General features: G+C 43.5%; 1 protein-coding gene across 1 annotated transcript in view; it reads right to left on the bottom strand.

Annotated features, from left to right (window-relative positions):
- The window catches only part of ATRNL1 (attractin like 1), a 432492-nt gene extending 416637 nt beyond the window's left edge, over nucleotides 1-15855 (bottom strand). The window contains exon 1 of the mRNA XM_088528590.1: nucleotides 15571-15855. Coding sequence (XP_088384716.1) covers nucleotides 15571-15842 — 272 coding nt within the window. The 5' untranslated portion in view covers nucleotides 15843-15855. The remainder of the gene's footprint in view (nucleotides 1-15570) is intronic.
- Between the last annotated feature and the right edge of the window lie 2478 nt (nucleotides 15856-18333).

Below are 18333 nucleotides of genomic sequence, written 5' to 3' on the forward strand. Positions count from 1 at the left end.
TGGCCTCAGAGAGAACATGAGCAGGGTTCTGACATTTATTTATTTTTTTTTAAATCAACATTTAGCTTATTTTTGTGTAAGCTAAAGCCCCTGCTGACACGTTCACTCTTCCATGAGGCTCAGCGCTGTCCATCTACCCCATTCTCCGGGAGTTATAATTTTGGGGCAGCTTCAGGCAACAACATAATGTTCATCTTGAGAAGAAAAGAAATTGAAGAAAAGGAATGAAGATAACTCAACCTTGATTATAACAGGAGAGTTTAATTAAAAATCAATTCTTAAAAATATACTTTCTTCTCTTAATAGCTTTAGCAAATGATTAGCCACTTTAACTTACACTAATAGTTCAGTCATCACTTAAATATTTCGGTGATTAAAAAGACTTAATAGGGAACAACTAGAATGGAAACACCCCTTTAGTGAGCATGTACAGGGGCTTTTCCTCACCATTTAGCAGAGCATTGAGGTGAACAGAAGTCTGACGGGACACTCAGAGATGGCTGCAGTGTCAGGCATAGGGAAGAGTGTTTTATTTCAGCACTTGCAGGGCCTGGAGAAGAGCCAGCTCAGAAAAAAAACAAAGCTGCAGCCGCCAAGGCAAGAAATGACACAACAGTTTTGGCAATGCTATCAATGGCACTATCAAGGTTTTGTCACTTTTGCATTTCCCTTCAAATGCCTATCATCTTTTAAGCTGTCAGTTACACTTAAAGTTTAAAATATATTTTTTTATTTGTTCTTTAAGTACTGTATGGCTTACATACCTCAGCGACAAAAATTCATCCTGAATGCATTTTGACAAAGTACCAATTCTGCCCATTTTTCTTACATCAGTTAATTCCTGACTTGTCTGCAGATTTAAACAAAACTTAATTATAGAAAAATAAAGCAGATAAATCACTGCAAAGGCAACACAGTAACTCTGAAAAGTGTTTTACAGAAGGGGCTTGTAGCAAGCTCCATATCATTTGGTAGTTTTAGATAGAGACACTCCCATTAACGAACCAGGCTGTTTATTTCAAAGCTTCCCAACAGAAAGCTAATTCAGAACCCATTTAAACAGATGGAAATCAAAAGCTACTTGACCAGCCAAATCAAATTAAACTGTGCCTCTTCAGATGGAGCACAGGGCCCACCACACCACCCTCCTACCAAAGCTCCAGGCTCAGCCCCCACTTTGTTGATTTAGGAGACTCCTAGAAGCTGGACATAGGTAATGTTAACAACTACTGCTTAATCTATAGTTCACCAACAACACACAGCAGCCAGCCCGCGATCAGAACACAAGCTTAGAGCAGAAACGATTAATACAGCTTCCTTCAATTTCTAGTTCAGTAGAGAAATAGGGAACTTAAAACTACACATGTGCAACTCTTTTTAAAGACTCCAATTCGCATCCCATTAGGTTTCTCATATTTGAATCATCTATCATTAGCCTTGCCAGTTTGCCTGGCAGCCCTTTGTACTTTCCATGCTCAGAGTTAGCGATCAGCCTTCCTACAGGCTTTGGGCTCAATTTATATTCCTGGAAAAGCTACAAGCAGATGTCAGGAAGAACCTGCCTGTTTGTTTTATCACCAAACTTGCATGAACTGTAGGTGAATGTTTCTTCCTGCCTAATGAGAATCATTATATAATACATATCATCAGTTTACTTTTGATTAAATCCTGAAATAAAAATATTAAAGCTTCTTCATCAGCACTGGTATGAAAAATACATGGTAACAATCTTTGAGACCACTTCTTAATTTGATATGGAAGACACTTTAGAACAGAAAAAAAAAATACTTTCATTAATTCATATCTCGTGTATTATGGTCTTATAATAAGGGAAATTTCATTTTTAATTTCTTTCCAAAAGGAGGTGTATGCACTAATTTAATGTCAGGTGAGCATCTAGTATTCTGAGCAGAATTTAGATAGAGTAAAATACATAAAATTGTTTTTGTCGACTTACCACGAATTTGTTATATAAGTGTCTGACGGCACCATTCATATATAAGCTCTGTATATATTTACCTCAGTTAAACAAAACATCAACATCTTTCTGAAGAAAGAAAGAGCGAACAAGGCAATGCCGAGGTATGTATGTATCTGGTATTTATCCGGTCAGGAAGGGTTCTTCAACGCATAACCCAGATGCACATTCAGAGCGAGGGTGAACAGGGCTCTCATTCAAACCAGGAGCTTTTTACCCTTGCAGTTATCCCCAGACCATGGCTGTATCGCGCCCCCCTGCTCCTGCAGCCTACAGACATGGGAGCCGCACGCAGAAGGATCCAACGGTTCCTGCAAAACCCCAGGAATGGGTCACACATACATGGATGGAGGCTTCCTACTGCTCCCCCATCGCATCCTCAGCCGCTCCTGACCTGCACGGAGGATTTCAGCATCTTCCGCGCACACAACTGGGGGAGGCTCCCAAGGGTTGGCCCTGGGGAGCACCGGGAAGCTCCAACACATCTCGGAGCAGACGCCCTTCCCAGGCTGAGGAAGGTGAAGGTAAAATGCAGTGTGGGCCAGTTGGGTAACAGGAGCTGCAATGGAGCCAGCTGGGCCCCTTAATCATTAATCACGGGTTAACATGAATCACCTCTGTGGAGCCTGAAGAATCATTTCAATAGAAGAAAGTTGATACTGCGGGTGTGAAGACCTAACTCTGCCCTAGAAACACAGTATTTGGGGAAAAAATGGTTTAAATAGAATTCAAAAACCAGACTCGGGCAGATCCAGAGGAAGAGAACAATACTGTAGAGAGGATTAGCTATAAAAGAAAAGTTCCAGGCACCTCATAAAGAAATAATTACAAGAATCGAGCCTGGAAATAAATAAAATGGTTATCGTTTCAACAGAATAAGCTGCTTGTGGTTCAAAGGAACAACCCATCTAAGTTTCAGCGAGAAACAGAGCATTTCTCAAGGACAAACAGTTCTGTCAATCTGTTTTCTGCAGTTTTTGCAGAACAGACTGACATTTTAAGCCAGCAGGAAGCACCATCTGATGATATCAGTAATTCACAAATGTACATAGAGAAAGCAAAAAGAAAGGACAATTTGTATCAATGTCAGAAATAGTCCAGATTTTTTGCTATCCAACTGTCAGGCCTAAATAGTGAGCCCTGCAAACGCTGGAAAACTCCTAGGCCTTTAGCCACATAAATTACCTCAGAGAGCACTTCAAACCTTGAATAGGAACTTCCATTACAGTAAAACGATGGGAGGAAAAGTATTTTCTCCGGAGCTGCGCAGCATCCATGTCATTGCACAGCAAGGGCGGGCTGCCACACAAACCTGAAGCTTGCACAGGAGCCTAGATGCAGAGCCAGCAGCCTTCAAACCCTCACCGAGAAGCAAAAAATAATACTGCAGCTGGATGCCTACTTTAATCAGGCCAATACAATTACTAGGATTTTTCAAGGAGCAGGAAGTGATTCAGTGTGTGCACAACACACAGAGCATGTCTGAAAAAAAACAGCCAATATGCGAATATGTTGGCCTAGGAGGTTTGGTGCATTCTATTTAAAAAGAAAAATGCTTTTGTTGCTCATATGTGCTCACCTGACACAGGTTGAGCCATACGGCAGGGCTCACAGATACTGTGGTAGCATCCATCACGCTGGCTGATAGAGGGGAGCTAACCTGAAAAGAGCAAGTTGACGGGATGCTGGTGCGAGGCAGACGGGGCAGTTTTTGGGGAACAGAACCTCGCACCTCTGTGATACGTCAGCAAGAATCGTGTCTCGTGGAGACCCTTCCAAAACAAACCCAGCTGCCAAACATGCTGGAGCATCTGGGGCTCCAGAGGCACTGCCTGAAGCCTCTGCACAGGCCAAAACTCAAACTCAAGCCTCATCCAAGGCACAGCCACTCTGGGGAGTGTTCTTAACTGCAGAAAGGCTTCTGAATGGCCTGGGACCACTCCAAGGACCCAAGGACTCCAGGGAAGCAGCTCCCCGGTCCTGCAGCAGGACAAAGCCGTGTCGCCAGCAGGACATTTCACAACAGCATGAAACTCCTTGGAGCTGAGACACCTGCCATTTACAGTGGCAGGCGCCAGAGTTCTCGAGGACACTTCCACAGCATCAAGGAGTTGGCAGAAATACTCAAGGGAGCAATAGATGGTGTTTACTTCACTGCAGAAGCTGCAGAACACAGACAGCAAGACCTACACTAAGGACAGATATTAAAGCTTTGCTTTATTAAACAAGGGGGAAAAAGGCTGATTAGATCTATTAACTCCCATAGACTCCCATAGACTTCCCTTCTACATCTTTATTTCCACAAAAAAAGAGTTCAAAATCCTCGGAAGATGTTCAGTTACCACCTGTTTCCACCAGAAAAGGTCCTCAAAGCATGAAAAATATATATATTTAAATGGTTTCCTTTAACTGCTTGTACGGGCTGAGCAGATGCATTTGTCATTTTTCTTCACATGATCCCTCAAATTCCTTCCGCCAGCCATATAACCAGGTAAATTCTCTTTGCTTCAGACATATCTTTGTCCTGGGACTCCTTGCGTCACTACATCAGACACCTAAACACACCTGGACAGCATTTGTGGATACCTACAACGCTGCTCACCACATCAGCTTACGCCTAAGCAACACCTATACCGCAGGGAAGGTCAGATGAGAAATAAAGTCTCCCATGACACCAATAACTTTAGACATGTTTGACAAAAACACATACCACTATTGAGTAATGCAGACACTGCTATTTTATTGCAAGTATAAAGTGAATTAATAAAAGAAATTCTTTATGGCTGCTTGGACATCTCTGCTTCAGCTGCAAAAGTAACTTTATGATGATTTATGCCTTTGTTATCAGTATTAATAGAGGAATTTGTGTCTGATATTAGAATGATAATTCCATGTTTCTGTTCACATCTCGTACTACAGGTTACTACAGGCATCTGGACCGTACAAAAATATAGACTATGTATTAGGAACAGAGGTATTCTTCTGTATTTATCTTAAATACCCTTCTCCAGTTTTCCCTACACTTTAAGCATACCCCAGAGGCTCGATATCCCCCATCCTCACATTGTTTTGATAAGCTGAAGGACAGGCACATAAGAGGCCTTAGTTAGAGGATGCAACAGAAAAACCACATTTAAACAGGTAGAGAGCATTCCTACTTCAAACCTGTCCTGCCCAAAACTTTAATCCAAGACTTCTTCTATCCTTCCAGCTATAACCCTTCACCAATAAAATAAGTAATCTTCAGTGTTTCCATTTTCTTTGTTGCAAATTCTAACACACCTGTTCCAAAATAAACAAACAAAACCTTACAACAGACTGACTGCAGCGTGTGGTAGTTGTTTTAATCTTTGTCCCCCTGCCTCTCCTCCTTTCTTTAAGTGCCCATTTTGGTGGTGAAATTCTGATTTCTCCTCTACAGCCACAGCAAAACTCAAGATTTCATAACAACTGTTTGTGCTTTTCTAAATACATAATTAACAAGGATAAATTGAACGCATTTTAAGACAAAATAGGGAATTCTACTTGAGCAGGAGCTTCCCTTTCTACACATGTAGAAAACAAACTTCATGAGGGGTAGTTGAAATCGCAGTCCCAGCAAAAAGCACACAGCCAGTCATCACACCTCCTCAGCAAAGCACTCCTGTAATTAAATCACAGACGAGAGGATAGTTTCTAGAATCCAGCTATTCTCAACACGGAGCAACACCCTAGCAGTTTGGTTCAAAAACCGCCAGGAAGACAAATACAGCCCCCAACAGCTCATTAGAAAAAATAAAAATCCATTCAAATTATCTGTAAAAATCCCTCTAGAAAGCACATATTGAAAACATACATTTGCATTTGTGATCACAAGTGTAATATAGAAATCTGTCTGGATAATCTGAACGGCTGGATAGGAAACCAGCTCCCTGTTCCAGCATCTGTGAAACAAGTCTCCCTCCCCTTGCTTCTTGAGTGCGTCCTGCATATAACATACAAACATCTCATTATCAAGCATCCTCCAGGGATTTAACTTTAGGGTTTTTGGTCTTCTATGTGGGTGAGCTCACTTCTGAGATACAATCTCATAAGTGACAGGGACAAAGCACAAACTCTCTTTCTAGAAGCATTCCCTTAAGTAACAGGGTAACTTATTCTTCAAATTTCCAATAATACAGGGCACTTGCAAACTTTAGATCCCCTCAATCTAATGACAAACCCTAGAGGTTCCTGGTCTCAAAATTTCCTGCCCAAATCACAGTTTTCAGGCATGCCCAAAGCAGCTGCAAGGTTGCAAATACCTCACAGTTCGCTTATTTCCAAACATCACTGGGATTAACAAAGTAAGCATTTTGCCATCATATGATAGCAGCAGCAGGTTACTATCCTTAGCTAAATAATATTAAGGAAATATCGACTCAAACAGGTCCTGGAAAACACGTGTTCCAGGTGAGCAACCTATGCTCTAAACCTTGGAACAGAGATTTTACGGTGTAATTATTTTCTGCAAAACGCTGGTTCTCTAACAGAGAATTCAGTGTGTTTATCCTAGAAAATATTCTGCAGGGCTGGCACCGACGCTGCTCTTCAGAAGCCTGAAAGCTGCAGATGTTTTTTGTCTGCAGGAGATTTCCAGGTCTAAAGCGGTTCCTGCACCCTGCGAGCAGCCAGCGCCGAGCCCAGGGCTGCCCCAGGGGCTGAGCCCACGTGGAGCCCTGGAGCCAGCCCAGCTCCTGTTCACTCATTAGACACAGCAACGCGCAGCATCATCTGTAACAGCAGCTAACAACTCCTGCTGCTCACCTCACAGGAGAACATGCACTTTGCTTACAATTTACTATAGCAGAGTGTCCCTTTACTACTGTTAACTGCTACACACACTGGAGAACCAATAGCAATTGATTTCACAAACTTCCTTTAGGTACCATCATTTTTTATTCCTTCTATAGCAGTTTTGTAACATATTTTCCAAGACAGAAAAAAAAAAAAAATCCTCAATAATGTATGAGCTTTCCCAATGTATTTCTTTGATTTTTCTACTTAGGATTATTTCAAAGTAAACTTTTTCACCAGCACATCAGTGAATACACACAAGAATATCCCTACAGTATTCTTGTAGCAACTCATTAACTGCTACCTTTTGAGCCTACATTTTGATGCATTTAAATCAATTTCTAGCGCAGTGTGACTGACAAACATCCCAATCTACTCATACCAAAAGATGATGTTAACTATGGCGATGCCTTCCAGAAATGCAGCCTGCACGCTTTGCTTTTGGTTACAGGAAGCAAGGGAGACACAGTGAGAGACTATGTAGTTGACAAATTAAGAACTATATTAAATGCTATCTGGGATAAAAGGTACATAAGAGTTATGGACAGTATTCAGCATCCCTTCAGCTCGGCTGAGCCCTCTTCTGCCTACAGCAGAGGCGAGCAGGCTGCAGTGACACCCGAGAGGCCTCACAGCTCTTGGCACACTCCCTTAGCCAGGCAAGGGGCCACGCAGCCCGAAAACCAGCCACGCTCCAGAATTCACTACTGCTTTGCTTCACGTGGCAAACTGTTCCAGCCTATCGATGCTTTCAGACTTGCACACTGTAATGGGCTGTGTACGGGGTGAATCAGCACTGCTGGAGCGTTGTGGTGGTTCCATCCTATACGCACACATTTCGATATCTGCCCACAATAACCACAATTAAACAGCAGCCAGGCACACACTAACCACTTGTGCACGGTAAAAGCACCTCTGCAGACTCGTGAGGCTGAGCTGCCAGCACGGTGCAGGCCAGCAGAGCCCTCTGCACCTGCACATGGCAGGACATCGGGCAGAGCAGACCTTCTTCTGCCTCTGCATTCCACCGCTACAACCGTCACCAACAAAGCAAGCATCTACTTCGGGCACTCACAGTAGAAGAGTATTAATAAAATGGAAAAGACTGAAAACCAAGAAAGCAGGGAAACAGTTAAGGATATTCTACGTTGAGAAAACCCAAGGAGCACCCTTCCTTCCTCTCGCCAGAGGAAAAGTGACAACATTCTCACCTACAAAGCAAACGATAACCTGACATACTGCAGGCTCTGTCTTCAGCGAATGCACAGCTCAAAACACTAGAAAATAGGGCAACACAAAATCAGACAAGAAGCACGGTAGGGTACTTTTCTGGAATAGATGTTTTGCTCTTTATGGAAAACAGGGCACATATGCAATTGACAAAGGAATTTAGAAAGGACTGGGGTGGACTTTCCATCTCTGGAAGGTTTTTCAGACATGAAAGGCTGCTTTTCTAAAGCCCATGTTCTACTTGAATAAGAATTAATTCAAAGCAATGCTACAGCCTCCCTAATGCAAGCTGCAGGAACAGTTAACCAGAGAGACCCCATGCTAGATTCACGTGCTAACTTATAAAAACGCAATTTGCAGGTAGAAACGTCTTGCACAATTCCAATGAGGTTGATAGGAGTAATTACATACACGGGATATATCTTGCATTAGATACAGGCCACACTGATAACAAAGGAGACTTTGCAACTGATAACCTGACTCTGATCCCACCTTTTGTTTAGAAGTGGCACAGTTTAATAGGTTTGTGCTCACACTATTTATTTACCCAAAGCCAACCCCATGCAAAAATAAATAATTAAAACAGGCTACAGAAATTCAAAGTGTCATTTCAGAACACAGAGTAGGCAAGTTTGTACTACTAAAAGGGGCAATTTCTTTCTGCCATTTAGAAACCTGTTCATTCCTGCTATCTCTTTTGGGCCAGTAATAGACTTGGGCAGTAAAGTAACCTCAGGGAACCGATCTGGCTAAAAACTAGTTGGTTCAGGAGCTTGGAGAGGATGTTTTTAAAGATACTTTTCAACTTGCAGCAGGAATATTAATCCTTACATAAGGAGAAAGAAAATGTAATCAGAGTTACCCCTTTCACAGCAGCAAGAACTTCAGCTGGCTGCAGTTGAACTGTGAAAGTCATAACTGTGGGAGTGAATTTTTTTGGAGGGATCATTCCTTATACAACAGGATTGTTTCCTGTTTGTAATCCATGATTTAAGGACCTTTTGTATGTGCCACCCTTAGTAAACAGCAGAAATCAGAAGACTGAAATAAGGACAGTCTGGAATAACAAAGTTTGAAAGTCCTTTAACATTTAAGTGTTAATTTTTGTATTGGAAATTATTTGGTCCTTGAAGAAGGCAGAACATGCAAGAGGTAATTCAGAAGTGTGATAGCAAATATCCGAAGACAAGACTTAATAATCAAGCAGATTGATTGCTGCTATCCAAGTTGCTGTGAACAAATTAAGAGCACATCAACAAAGCAGAATAATTGAAGGGGAATTACTCAAATTACTCAGATGGCTCCCCCATCTCACGCCAACTGTGTCATTACATATGACAACTGGAACTTACTTGCAACTTATCCCAAAGATGACTGTTTGATGAACATGACATGTCCAGTCTTTTAAAATACTCTCTAAAAGATCCTGTCATTCAGGTACTCAAAAAAACCAAGAGGAGGAGCAGTTTCATTCAGAGTTTTCCTCTAACGCTCTTGCAAACACCAAATCAGTGTACAAAAGTGACCTAAAGGAAGTTTCTTGCACCAAGAAAAACAGAGAAGCTTTGACTACAGTTTCTCCTCCAGTTAGGGCCATTCTGATTGTCTCCCACAAGTTCTCCGGGCTCTAGTGACACAAGTCATCCCACAGGCAGGTTTTCCTGCAGTTGGGGCCCTCTCTTCTATCCTGACTCATTTTCAGGAAAATGGTAACTGAGGAACAAGTTAAAAGATATTTGCTAGGAGAAGAAACAGTGGCCAACACACAGATGGCAGTTTTAAAAGTCTCATTTCCTTAATCAAGTTTTAAAAATGCACAACATTAAGCAGATATTTTTTCAGTAAAACTTGTCTATCAAGGTTGCTATGATTGACAAGCATTGCTCAGATGCTGGTTAGCAAGTCGAATCCAAGAGAGCTGGCAAAGCTATTCAAATGCTTCCTTTAAAGTTTATATGGCACTATATATATATATACACACACACTACATACAATAGTATATATTGTTTTTCCACAACCACAAAACTGAACAAAAAGGTAAACATGTTTCTCATAACCAGTGAAAACACAGCAGTCTATTCTGATATATCAAACATCTTTTGTAGTTTTTTTTCAAGCACAGAGACCAAAGCAGGTTTGGAAAAGTTCACTTAGCAAAAATAGACATAGAACAATATTTTACTGGCTTAATGTAATACAATTAAAGCTTCATTAAACTGCTGAACCCTTAGTTCTCTTAAAATATGTATTCTAAAGCAAACAATCCATGGACCAGAAATAAGTAAGCTATACAAAAAATACAACAAACTACATAATCAGAGAAAAACAAATTAAAGGAGAAAACAGTATCTGAACTAATTAGGCACCAATGTAGTTTCAAAACCAGAACCAACAATCTGTCCAGCAAAAAAGGAGCACATATAAAGTCATATAATGTAGTTACAGATGAACCGAGTGAAAGCTTTTACAATCTATAGAACAAAATACTACATTAAATTTGCCCTGTTAACAGAAAGACATGCTGGGATCCACTAGAGCATCATCTCAGACATGGCACAGGTTACAACAACCTATTCATTTGTATGTTTAACCACATAAACAGAATATATATAATGTTGGATTTACCTTTTAAGTGCCATTAATATTGAGGTTAGAAGACTAAAAAGAAGATCACTAGAGTGGTCCTCCTAACTTCTAACAATTCCCAGGTTCAGGACTGGGCCATCACCTTGCTGAGCATGGCTTTAATCACTAGTTTAGCTAATCCCTCTATACTTCTTTTCACCTCCTAAAATAGGTATTTAAAAGAAAACAAAGAACGCAGGGATCAGTTCACACAGGTTTTGTAACATCACAGTACCAGGAAAGAGTGCTCTGGGGATGCCCACAGCGAATGGGCATCTCTAATAGCCTATAAACACAGAACATTTTAGTACCAAAACCCACCCCTTATGACCTGGCTTTGCAATAAATGATCCCCTTGAATCCTCACACCCCAGAGCTGCACATCCCACCCCCTCAGAGCAAAAGTAAGCCTTGGAAATCAGGATGCAACAGAGTGCTCAATTGTATTATCATTTTTGTCTAACATCACCAAAAATAGGGAAATTCTATTAACTGTACTTCCTCTCTGCCCATATCTGTTATCTTTTGCTAGGTGAATATCACTGCTCTTAACACTGACCCTTCTTCTGTACAAGAAAGAAACTATTGGCAGAAAAAGTTCCCTTCTGTACATGGAAACACAAAGCACAACACAACCAATTATTTGCACAACGGTGCTGTATAGAGTAAAAATATTATAAAACATCTTTAGGAGGAAAAAAGCCCATATACTAGTGATTTTTCCCTAAAACTTATGATCTACACCTTCTGTAAAGACAGGGTACGTGGAGCTGTTTAACCGCACACCAGCTCTTCTCTGAGCAGGGGCTGCTGCTATTGCTCTGCCCCTGGGATGTTGGCCCTCCCAGCCTGGAAGGGGGCAGCAATGCTGAAGCACTGCTCGTTCCAATGGGCAGCTACGGACATCTCCCATTTTTCACTTATTTATGCCAAGGGCTCAGTATGTAAAGATCATCTTATTTCTGTTTAAATCCTATCAGCACTGCCCAGTATTTACATAGCTTCCAATACCTTTAACAAGCATCTAAAAGATGAAAGACTGTCACAGCAAAACATAGTTATGCTGAAGTTTCCAGGTCAGGCGTTACAGCTGTAGATAAAACTTAGTGAACATGAAACTGTTCGTACAGGAGACTATTTTCCCTACAGTCTCTCTCCTTAAAAAAGGAGTTGCCATCACTTTGTTTCATACAAATTCACTGTAACAGGGTCAGGAAAAAGCATGTGTTGCACATAATATTTCATTATAACCTAATTAATCTAATTAGAAATGCTAAAGCTTATTTGGTATGAAATGCTTGTACCTGTAGCCACTAGGTTTCGACTCCTACCACATCGCTGGGTTTCCTGGCCCAGGTTGGTAACTGAACAACCACTGTTTTCTCCAGCCATTCTACAAGTCACAGCAAATCCTCCAATACTCAGGGCTCCCTGCTGAAATCCAGTTAAGTTTTTACTCCTCACATCACTACAGGGAATTTACAGAAACTGCATCCAGCAGTTTTCAAAGACAAGAAAATAATTTTACTTCAGAAAAGATTGCACTCTGAATAGTCATTCTTAAGCTTAGCCCAGAATTGCATTCAGACACCCATTCAGAAGAGAGAATAAAATAATTTACCATCAGACAGATGATGCATAGAACATCAAGCAAAAAGACAAGGATGTGCACGCAATACTGCAAGAATAACAAACTAACCCATTTACATAATGGGTTATTACACACTTCCCACTTAAAATAAGCAGTAAATATGTAAGTTGATCCTCAAGCATGATTCTATTACTTTAATTCATCTCTTCACTTATTTTTTTCCATCCATCCTTCACCCACTCCTGAGTAATACATGAAAAGTAGTCCCCAGGAAAAAAGCAAGATTACACAGAATTGTCAATTCATTTTGATGCCTGCTCACTAGGATTGATTTTTGATGTCTCTCCACTCTGCTGTTATTTCTTAGTTTATAATAGAAATAAAAACAAAACCAAAAATACAGCACCTCTCTCATGAAAAAATTAATGAATCCAGATTTCCCCTAGCTAGAATATTTCTCTTATGATAATGCTTCTGATATTTGTTAATGCAAGTCATTCATTCCCTGAAGACATAAATAACTATTTAACTGAATAATTTAGTGATAGAAAACAGCTTTACACCAGTCAAATGTAGGTCATTAAAAATCCATTTTATCTTTGTGCAAAAATATGGACATACAGAGGCAGCTCATAGTGCTGAAACTGTGAAAAAAAAAAGTGCTTGAAAAAATGCACAAGGTTCTATTAACTTATTAGCATTCATATATACCACACTTAAGCCACAAAGTAATTCTCAATGGGCTTTTGACAGCCAAACATATTTATCAGTCTTTCCGCTTTTCTGAAATGTTCCCCGCAATAATTCCCACTGACTGAGGCATCTGCTCACAAGATCCTGCACTCCAGCCTCACCGGACAGACACAGGCACCACTGCTGCAGAAATCCAGCTGTGCCAAGGGATAATTCTGCTTCCCAGACAACCCGAACAACGCACAAAAGCTCCATTATAGGAAGTGAAACTACCAACACTCTGCTGAGGTCAGAGAGGTCTTTAGTTGCCCGACATCTGGGGTAGCCCAGTATTTGTTTTCCAACTGTTCTGTAAATAAAAAGTCCTGACGACTCGCCCATTTGACACGCACATTAATTTTCAACGTCCAAAATACAGGGACTAGTTTGCTGCTTGTGTTCTTAACACGTGTTAGGATATTTAATACTACCCTCAGCTCACCAGACTCGCAGAGCTTTAAGTCTTTGGGCGGTCATTTTCATTGCAAAGCATGTTTTGCTTTGCAGATTAAAGATTTAAAGGTGACTTATCAAAGATATCACTATGAAAATGTCCTTGGGTAGGAAACAGGAGCTAAAGAGGTCTCCAGAAATAACAGAAAGGGCTTATTTGGGTGCCAACAATCATAATACCAGCATCACTATCATTATCAAAAATAAGCACAAAAAGTGTGGAGAGGTTAATGAAAATATCTATTTTGCTTTCACCCAAACTCCTAAAGCCACATCAACTAAACACTGCCTCAGCCGGGCTCAGAAAAGGTGTGTTTTCAGCACTCGGACCAAACTTCCTCTAGGTGGAGATGGATTATTAGCATTCCAGCAGAAGCGAGCAGGGAAAACGCAGCCACCATGCCTTCCTCACCACAAACACAACCAGGGGAAATAACAGGCAAAAACGTTTTAACAACAAATAGTCACAGAAATTTTTCTAAGGGCTGCCTAAAGGGAGCTCTGCGTGTTCTTTTCTTCAGAGAATGCACAAAAAGCTTCGATTTTTAAAGGGAATAAAATCTGCCTGAGCCCTTGCACTGCTAGGGACTGCTGTGACGGGTGTCAAGGTAAGGAACACAAATAATCCCTTCCTAAAAGGCCAGGAAATACCAGCTGTACAGGCAGGTCTCCCGCACACTGGTGCGGCAGGGAGGATTCACCAAGGCCTCCTCCTCATCCCCATCCCTTGGGCAAACGGAGCCCCTTGCTCCGGAGCACAGGGCAGCCACGGAGCCCGAGCCCTCGGCACACACAGGGACACACGATCCACTTCAAAACCTCATTCTCAAGTTCACACACAGGCAAGACGCCTTAATGTGCCCAAATGTCTTAAATGTGCCTTATTCTCCCTTTTTACCTCAATTATAATCTCATTGATAGAGTAATCCACCACATGCAGAGCTACCAAGGAACTGGTTTCTCCACTGCACGTATATTAATTTGGCCAACTACTCCTCCATTTCTTGAGCTAGCAAATTATTTGGTTTACTTTTTGTTTATTTAGAGATAAATGACCTCAGATTAAACATTAAAAAAGGTAAGTTATGTAGTTCAATTTTAGCACTCCAAAGAGAAAACCACATTATTGCACAATTTAAGCTAGACAAATATAGATACCTTTAACTCATAAAAATATTCTCCAAAAGAAGAGCATACATTCTGCAATACATTGTTATTAACTGGATATTACAGCACTTTCCAGCAGAATGTGTCAACATACTTCACATTTCCTACTTTTAAGGACTATTTTTTCAGGGGAAGGAAGTGTCCTGTCAGAGGTTACATTGTATAAAAAATATATATATATATATATATACCTGAAACACACATACAAAAGGGAGAGGAAAGTGACACCCGCAAGCCAAGTCTTGCAGACTACATAGAGAAAAAGCAAGTGCCAGCCCGTGCTTCCTCCTCACTGATCAACAACTTGGTATCCACTTTCCCGAAGGAGGCAGTGCCGTCCCTACAGACCGCTCGCTCCCTTGCGAAGGGGTCTCCTAAGTCACTGCTCCATCATTACGCCAGTCTCTTCGCCTGCAAACGGGGTGCTGCACATTTCAGTAACGGTATAAAAACACATTCGTGCTGTCCCGAAAGTGCAGGGCTAATAATGCCCACTAATTTAAGGTGCTTGCAAGACAAGGGGGAAAAGAATGGAATATGAAAGCACCTTTCAACTCCCAGAAGGAAAGAGAAATTCAAATCCCTTCATATTTTTCTGCTCACTAGGCAAGCCCATGAAGTACTCATGTCATTTCCATGTCATTTCCATGGCACTTCCAGAAGGGACAGCAGTGACACAGCTCTAGGCTGATTCCTGCTCAGCTCCCACCAAGCAGAGCAGCCTATTTCGGGTGGTAAGTCACCAGGTACGGTTTTCTGACGACCGCAGCCCCTATTTTTAGCGGGATGGACCAGGCGGTGAGGGGGGCCTATTCCACCGCCCTCTCCCACCACACACCTCCATCACCCAGGCACAAAATCACAGCAGACATGAGCAAGGGGAAAAAAATACATAGATAAACAAACATACAGGCAACTAGGAATGGCCCAAGAAGGGCCGAGGGGTTTAGCGAGAAAATTGCGGGAATGGGGAACTTACTTGAACCGGCCCTGGCAGTGCTGGCACTGGTCTCCCACCCAGCCCTGCTCGCAGACGCAGGTGGAGTTGACACAGTGGCCCGAGAAGCAGGAGATCCTGTCGCACGACTTGCCCTGGGCCACCTGGGCGCAGAGCGCGAGGCAGAGGCAGCCGTAGAGCAGCAGCCACCCGCCGGCGCCCAGCAGCGCCGAGAGGCAGCACGGGGCGCCCGGGGGGCCGCAGGCGGCGGCGGCGGCGGCCGCCGCTCTCCTCGCGCCGCTGCCCGGCTCCATCCCCGCCGCCCGGCTCCGCTCGGCTCCGCCGCGGGGGATGATCCGGCGCGGAGGCTGCGGCGCCGCCGCTCGCTCCCGCCCGAGCCGCCGCCTCCTGCGGCCCCGCAGAGCGCGGCGCGGCACTAGGAGCCCTGCGCCATGCGCCCCTCGGCGCCGTCCTCCTCAGCGCCCATCGCCGCCCGCCTCCCCGCGCAGGAGGAGGAGGAGGAAGCGCTGCCTCCTGACCTTGCGCTCGCCGCCGCAGGAGCCCCCACCCCGCGCTCACGCGCACACGCCGCCCTCCATCGCGGCGCCCCCGCCTTTGTGGTGCCGGCGCGGGGCGGAGCGGAGCGCGCGCGCACGGGCAGGGCGGCCCGCGGGGGTGCTCGCGCCGCGGGCGGCCCGGCCCGCCTGGCGGCTCCCCCAGCAGCCATTTTTAAAGGCCCGCTCCGTGCGCGGCCGCGCAGGGTTGCCCGCCCTCGCCGGCTCCGAGCCCGCGCTCGGCGGGGCCGCTGCCAGGGAGGGAGGAAGGGAAAGGGCCCGGCCCGGGGGCCATGGAGCCTCCTGCGGGCAGGGGCGGCGGGGACTCGTTTCAACCCGCGCCCGTAGGCGCCTTCGCGCCCCGCAGCAGGGACCTGCGGAGATGCCCCCCGAGGCAGGGGGAGCACCGCCGGCCCAGGCTGTGCTGAAGGACTTGGGGAGCGCACAAGCGGGCGGGTTATTATTTTTAAAGGGGGCAGACGGTCCGTGTGGCCGCGCTGCCGCCCCCGGAAGGAGCGGAGGGGGCCGGGCCGCCATGTCCCGCCTCCGCCCCGCCCGCGGTGGCCGTCGGGGCCCGGGTGGCCGTTCGGTCCCGGCCACCTCTTTCCCGGCCGAGCAGCCCCCGTTCGTGTCCCCGCGGGCCGGGGACAAGAGGTGTCGGGGGGTCCCTGCCCGGGGGCCGCTGCCTCCTGAACCGAGCGTGGAGAGGTCGGTGCCTCCCGCGTCTGACCCGTTTCTCGAGTGTTGCAGACACCTTCATCACTTTCTTGTAGATGACCTCTCGTGCCATGAAATGGAAACTGTGCTGCTTCAGATTTCATGGGAAAAAAAAGCTCAGGCTAAGCTTTCACTGAGCAGCCAATATTGCATGCGATTACGGCTGGTAAACAACCATTGCTCTGTTACAGTACGAGACCAGAAATGCATTTAATTTAATATTATATTCCAAGATACTGCTTTTTAATCTCAGCAATGTGCACTTTTTACTTAACACAGCAGGGAGATCCATTGCTCCTGCACTTTCTGCTTTTGCACCAACCTAGGACTACTAAAGCCTACTTTAACTTTTTTTTTTCTCTCAGACTGATGTATGTTTTACTCCAGATCCAAATCTAAATTTTTAAAATTAACCAAGAAAACATAAGGTCTCAACAATCCTATTACAGGAGAGAGGTCTGTTGAAAAGCTCAGTGACTAGTGTGGATTTGTCCATTAAATGCCAAATTTCTTCTTCAATTAGTCACAAATAAAAAAGGAAAAGAAAAATGCTAGCCTGTATTTGATTGTTTACTCAGGCTTTTCTGTAAAAATTGTATAAAGCTGAAAGAAAAACAGAAATAGCACCTGAGAAATATTAGGGCAACTATAAAAGTAGCATTTGTTCTGCATAAATGATCATGACTGAAAATCTAAACGCAACTTAAAAGGTTGCTAGATTTAGAAGAACAACAAGCAGAAATCAGTGGATAGGTATGTCCTGGGTAAGAAATAACAAGCTACAAAAATGCAGGAACACCAACCTTCTGGCAGCTGGATGTCACATCAGGGCCTTAGAAAGGTGACAACCTTGGGAAATTGAGATACTTCATTTATACACATCATTTATATACATCCACTTATATACATCATTTTAACTCTGCAAATGTGGATACTCGTTCTCTCATATGCTTTTTTTTTTTTTGGGTCAGAGATAAATGGCGCAGAGAGCTCTGGCCGAGCAGCTGCATGTGTAACATTCTGCACCTTTCATCCCCCCAGTTCCTGACATGGAATCATTTACACTTTTAAAAGTCTAATATACTGAAACATCTTCGTTAGAATTTACAAGTTGAAAGTATTTGAGCAAGTCTTCATAAGTTTTAAGCCGCTGAATGAGAACAGACAACAAGGTTACAGGACAGGGTTGGTATGTATACCTACCCATTATAGTAGTAAGGTAAAATACAAAGGAAAAAAAGACAGGGCAACATATACCAAGGCTTCTTAGTTATTACCATCAAAATCTAAGCACTAAAACACACAGAGAAAAGTGATGTCTGATACGTTTGTGTCCAAGGCTTACTGCAGAGAACATCTTTCCTTTGCCATACTTAGCCCTAGCTAGGGCACTCAGTGCAGATGTATTTTTGCAACGTTGAGAGGAACAATACTACTGCCTGAATAGAAGAAGGAGAACAAAGATTTCCTTTGTAGTTGGCCTTTTTGCAAGGATATTCAGAGAAACAAATGTTTTCGATGCCCTTTCCTTTCT

The sequence above is a fragment of the Tinamus guttatus genome, unplaced genomic scaffold (assembly GCF_059628265.1).
Source record: "Tinamus guttatus ecotype Peru unplaced genomic scaffold, ASM5962826v1 Tinamus_guttatus_pri_ptg000314l, whole genome shotgun sequence".
NCBI classification, from domain to species: Eukaryota; Metazoa; Chordata; class Aves; order Tinamiformes; family Tinamidae; genus Tinamus; species Tinamus guttatus.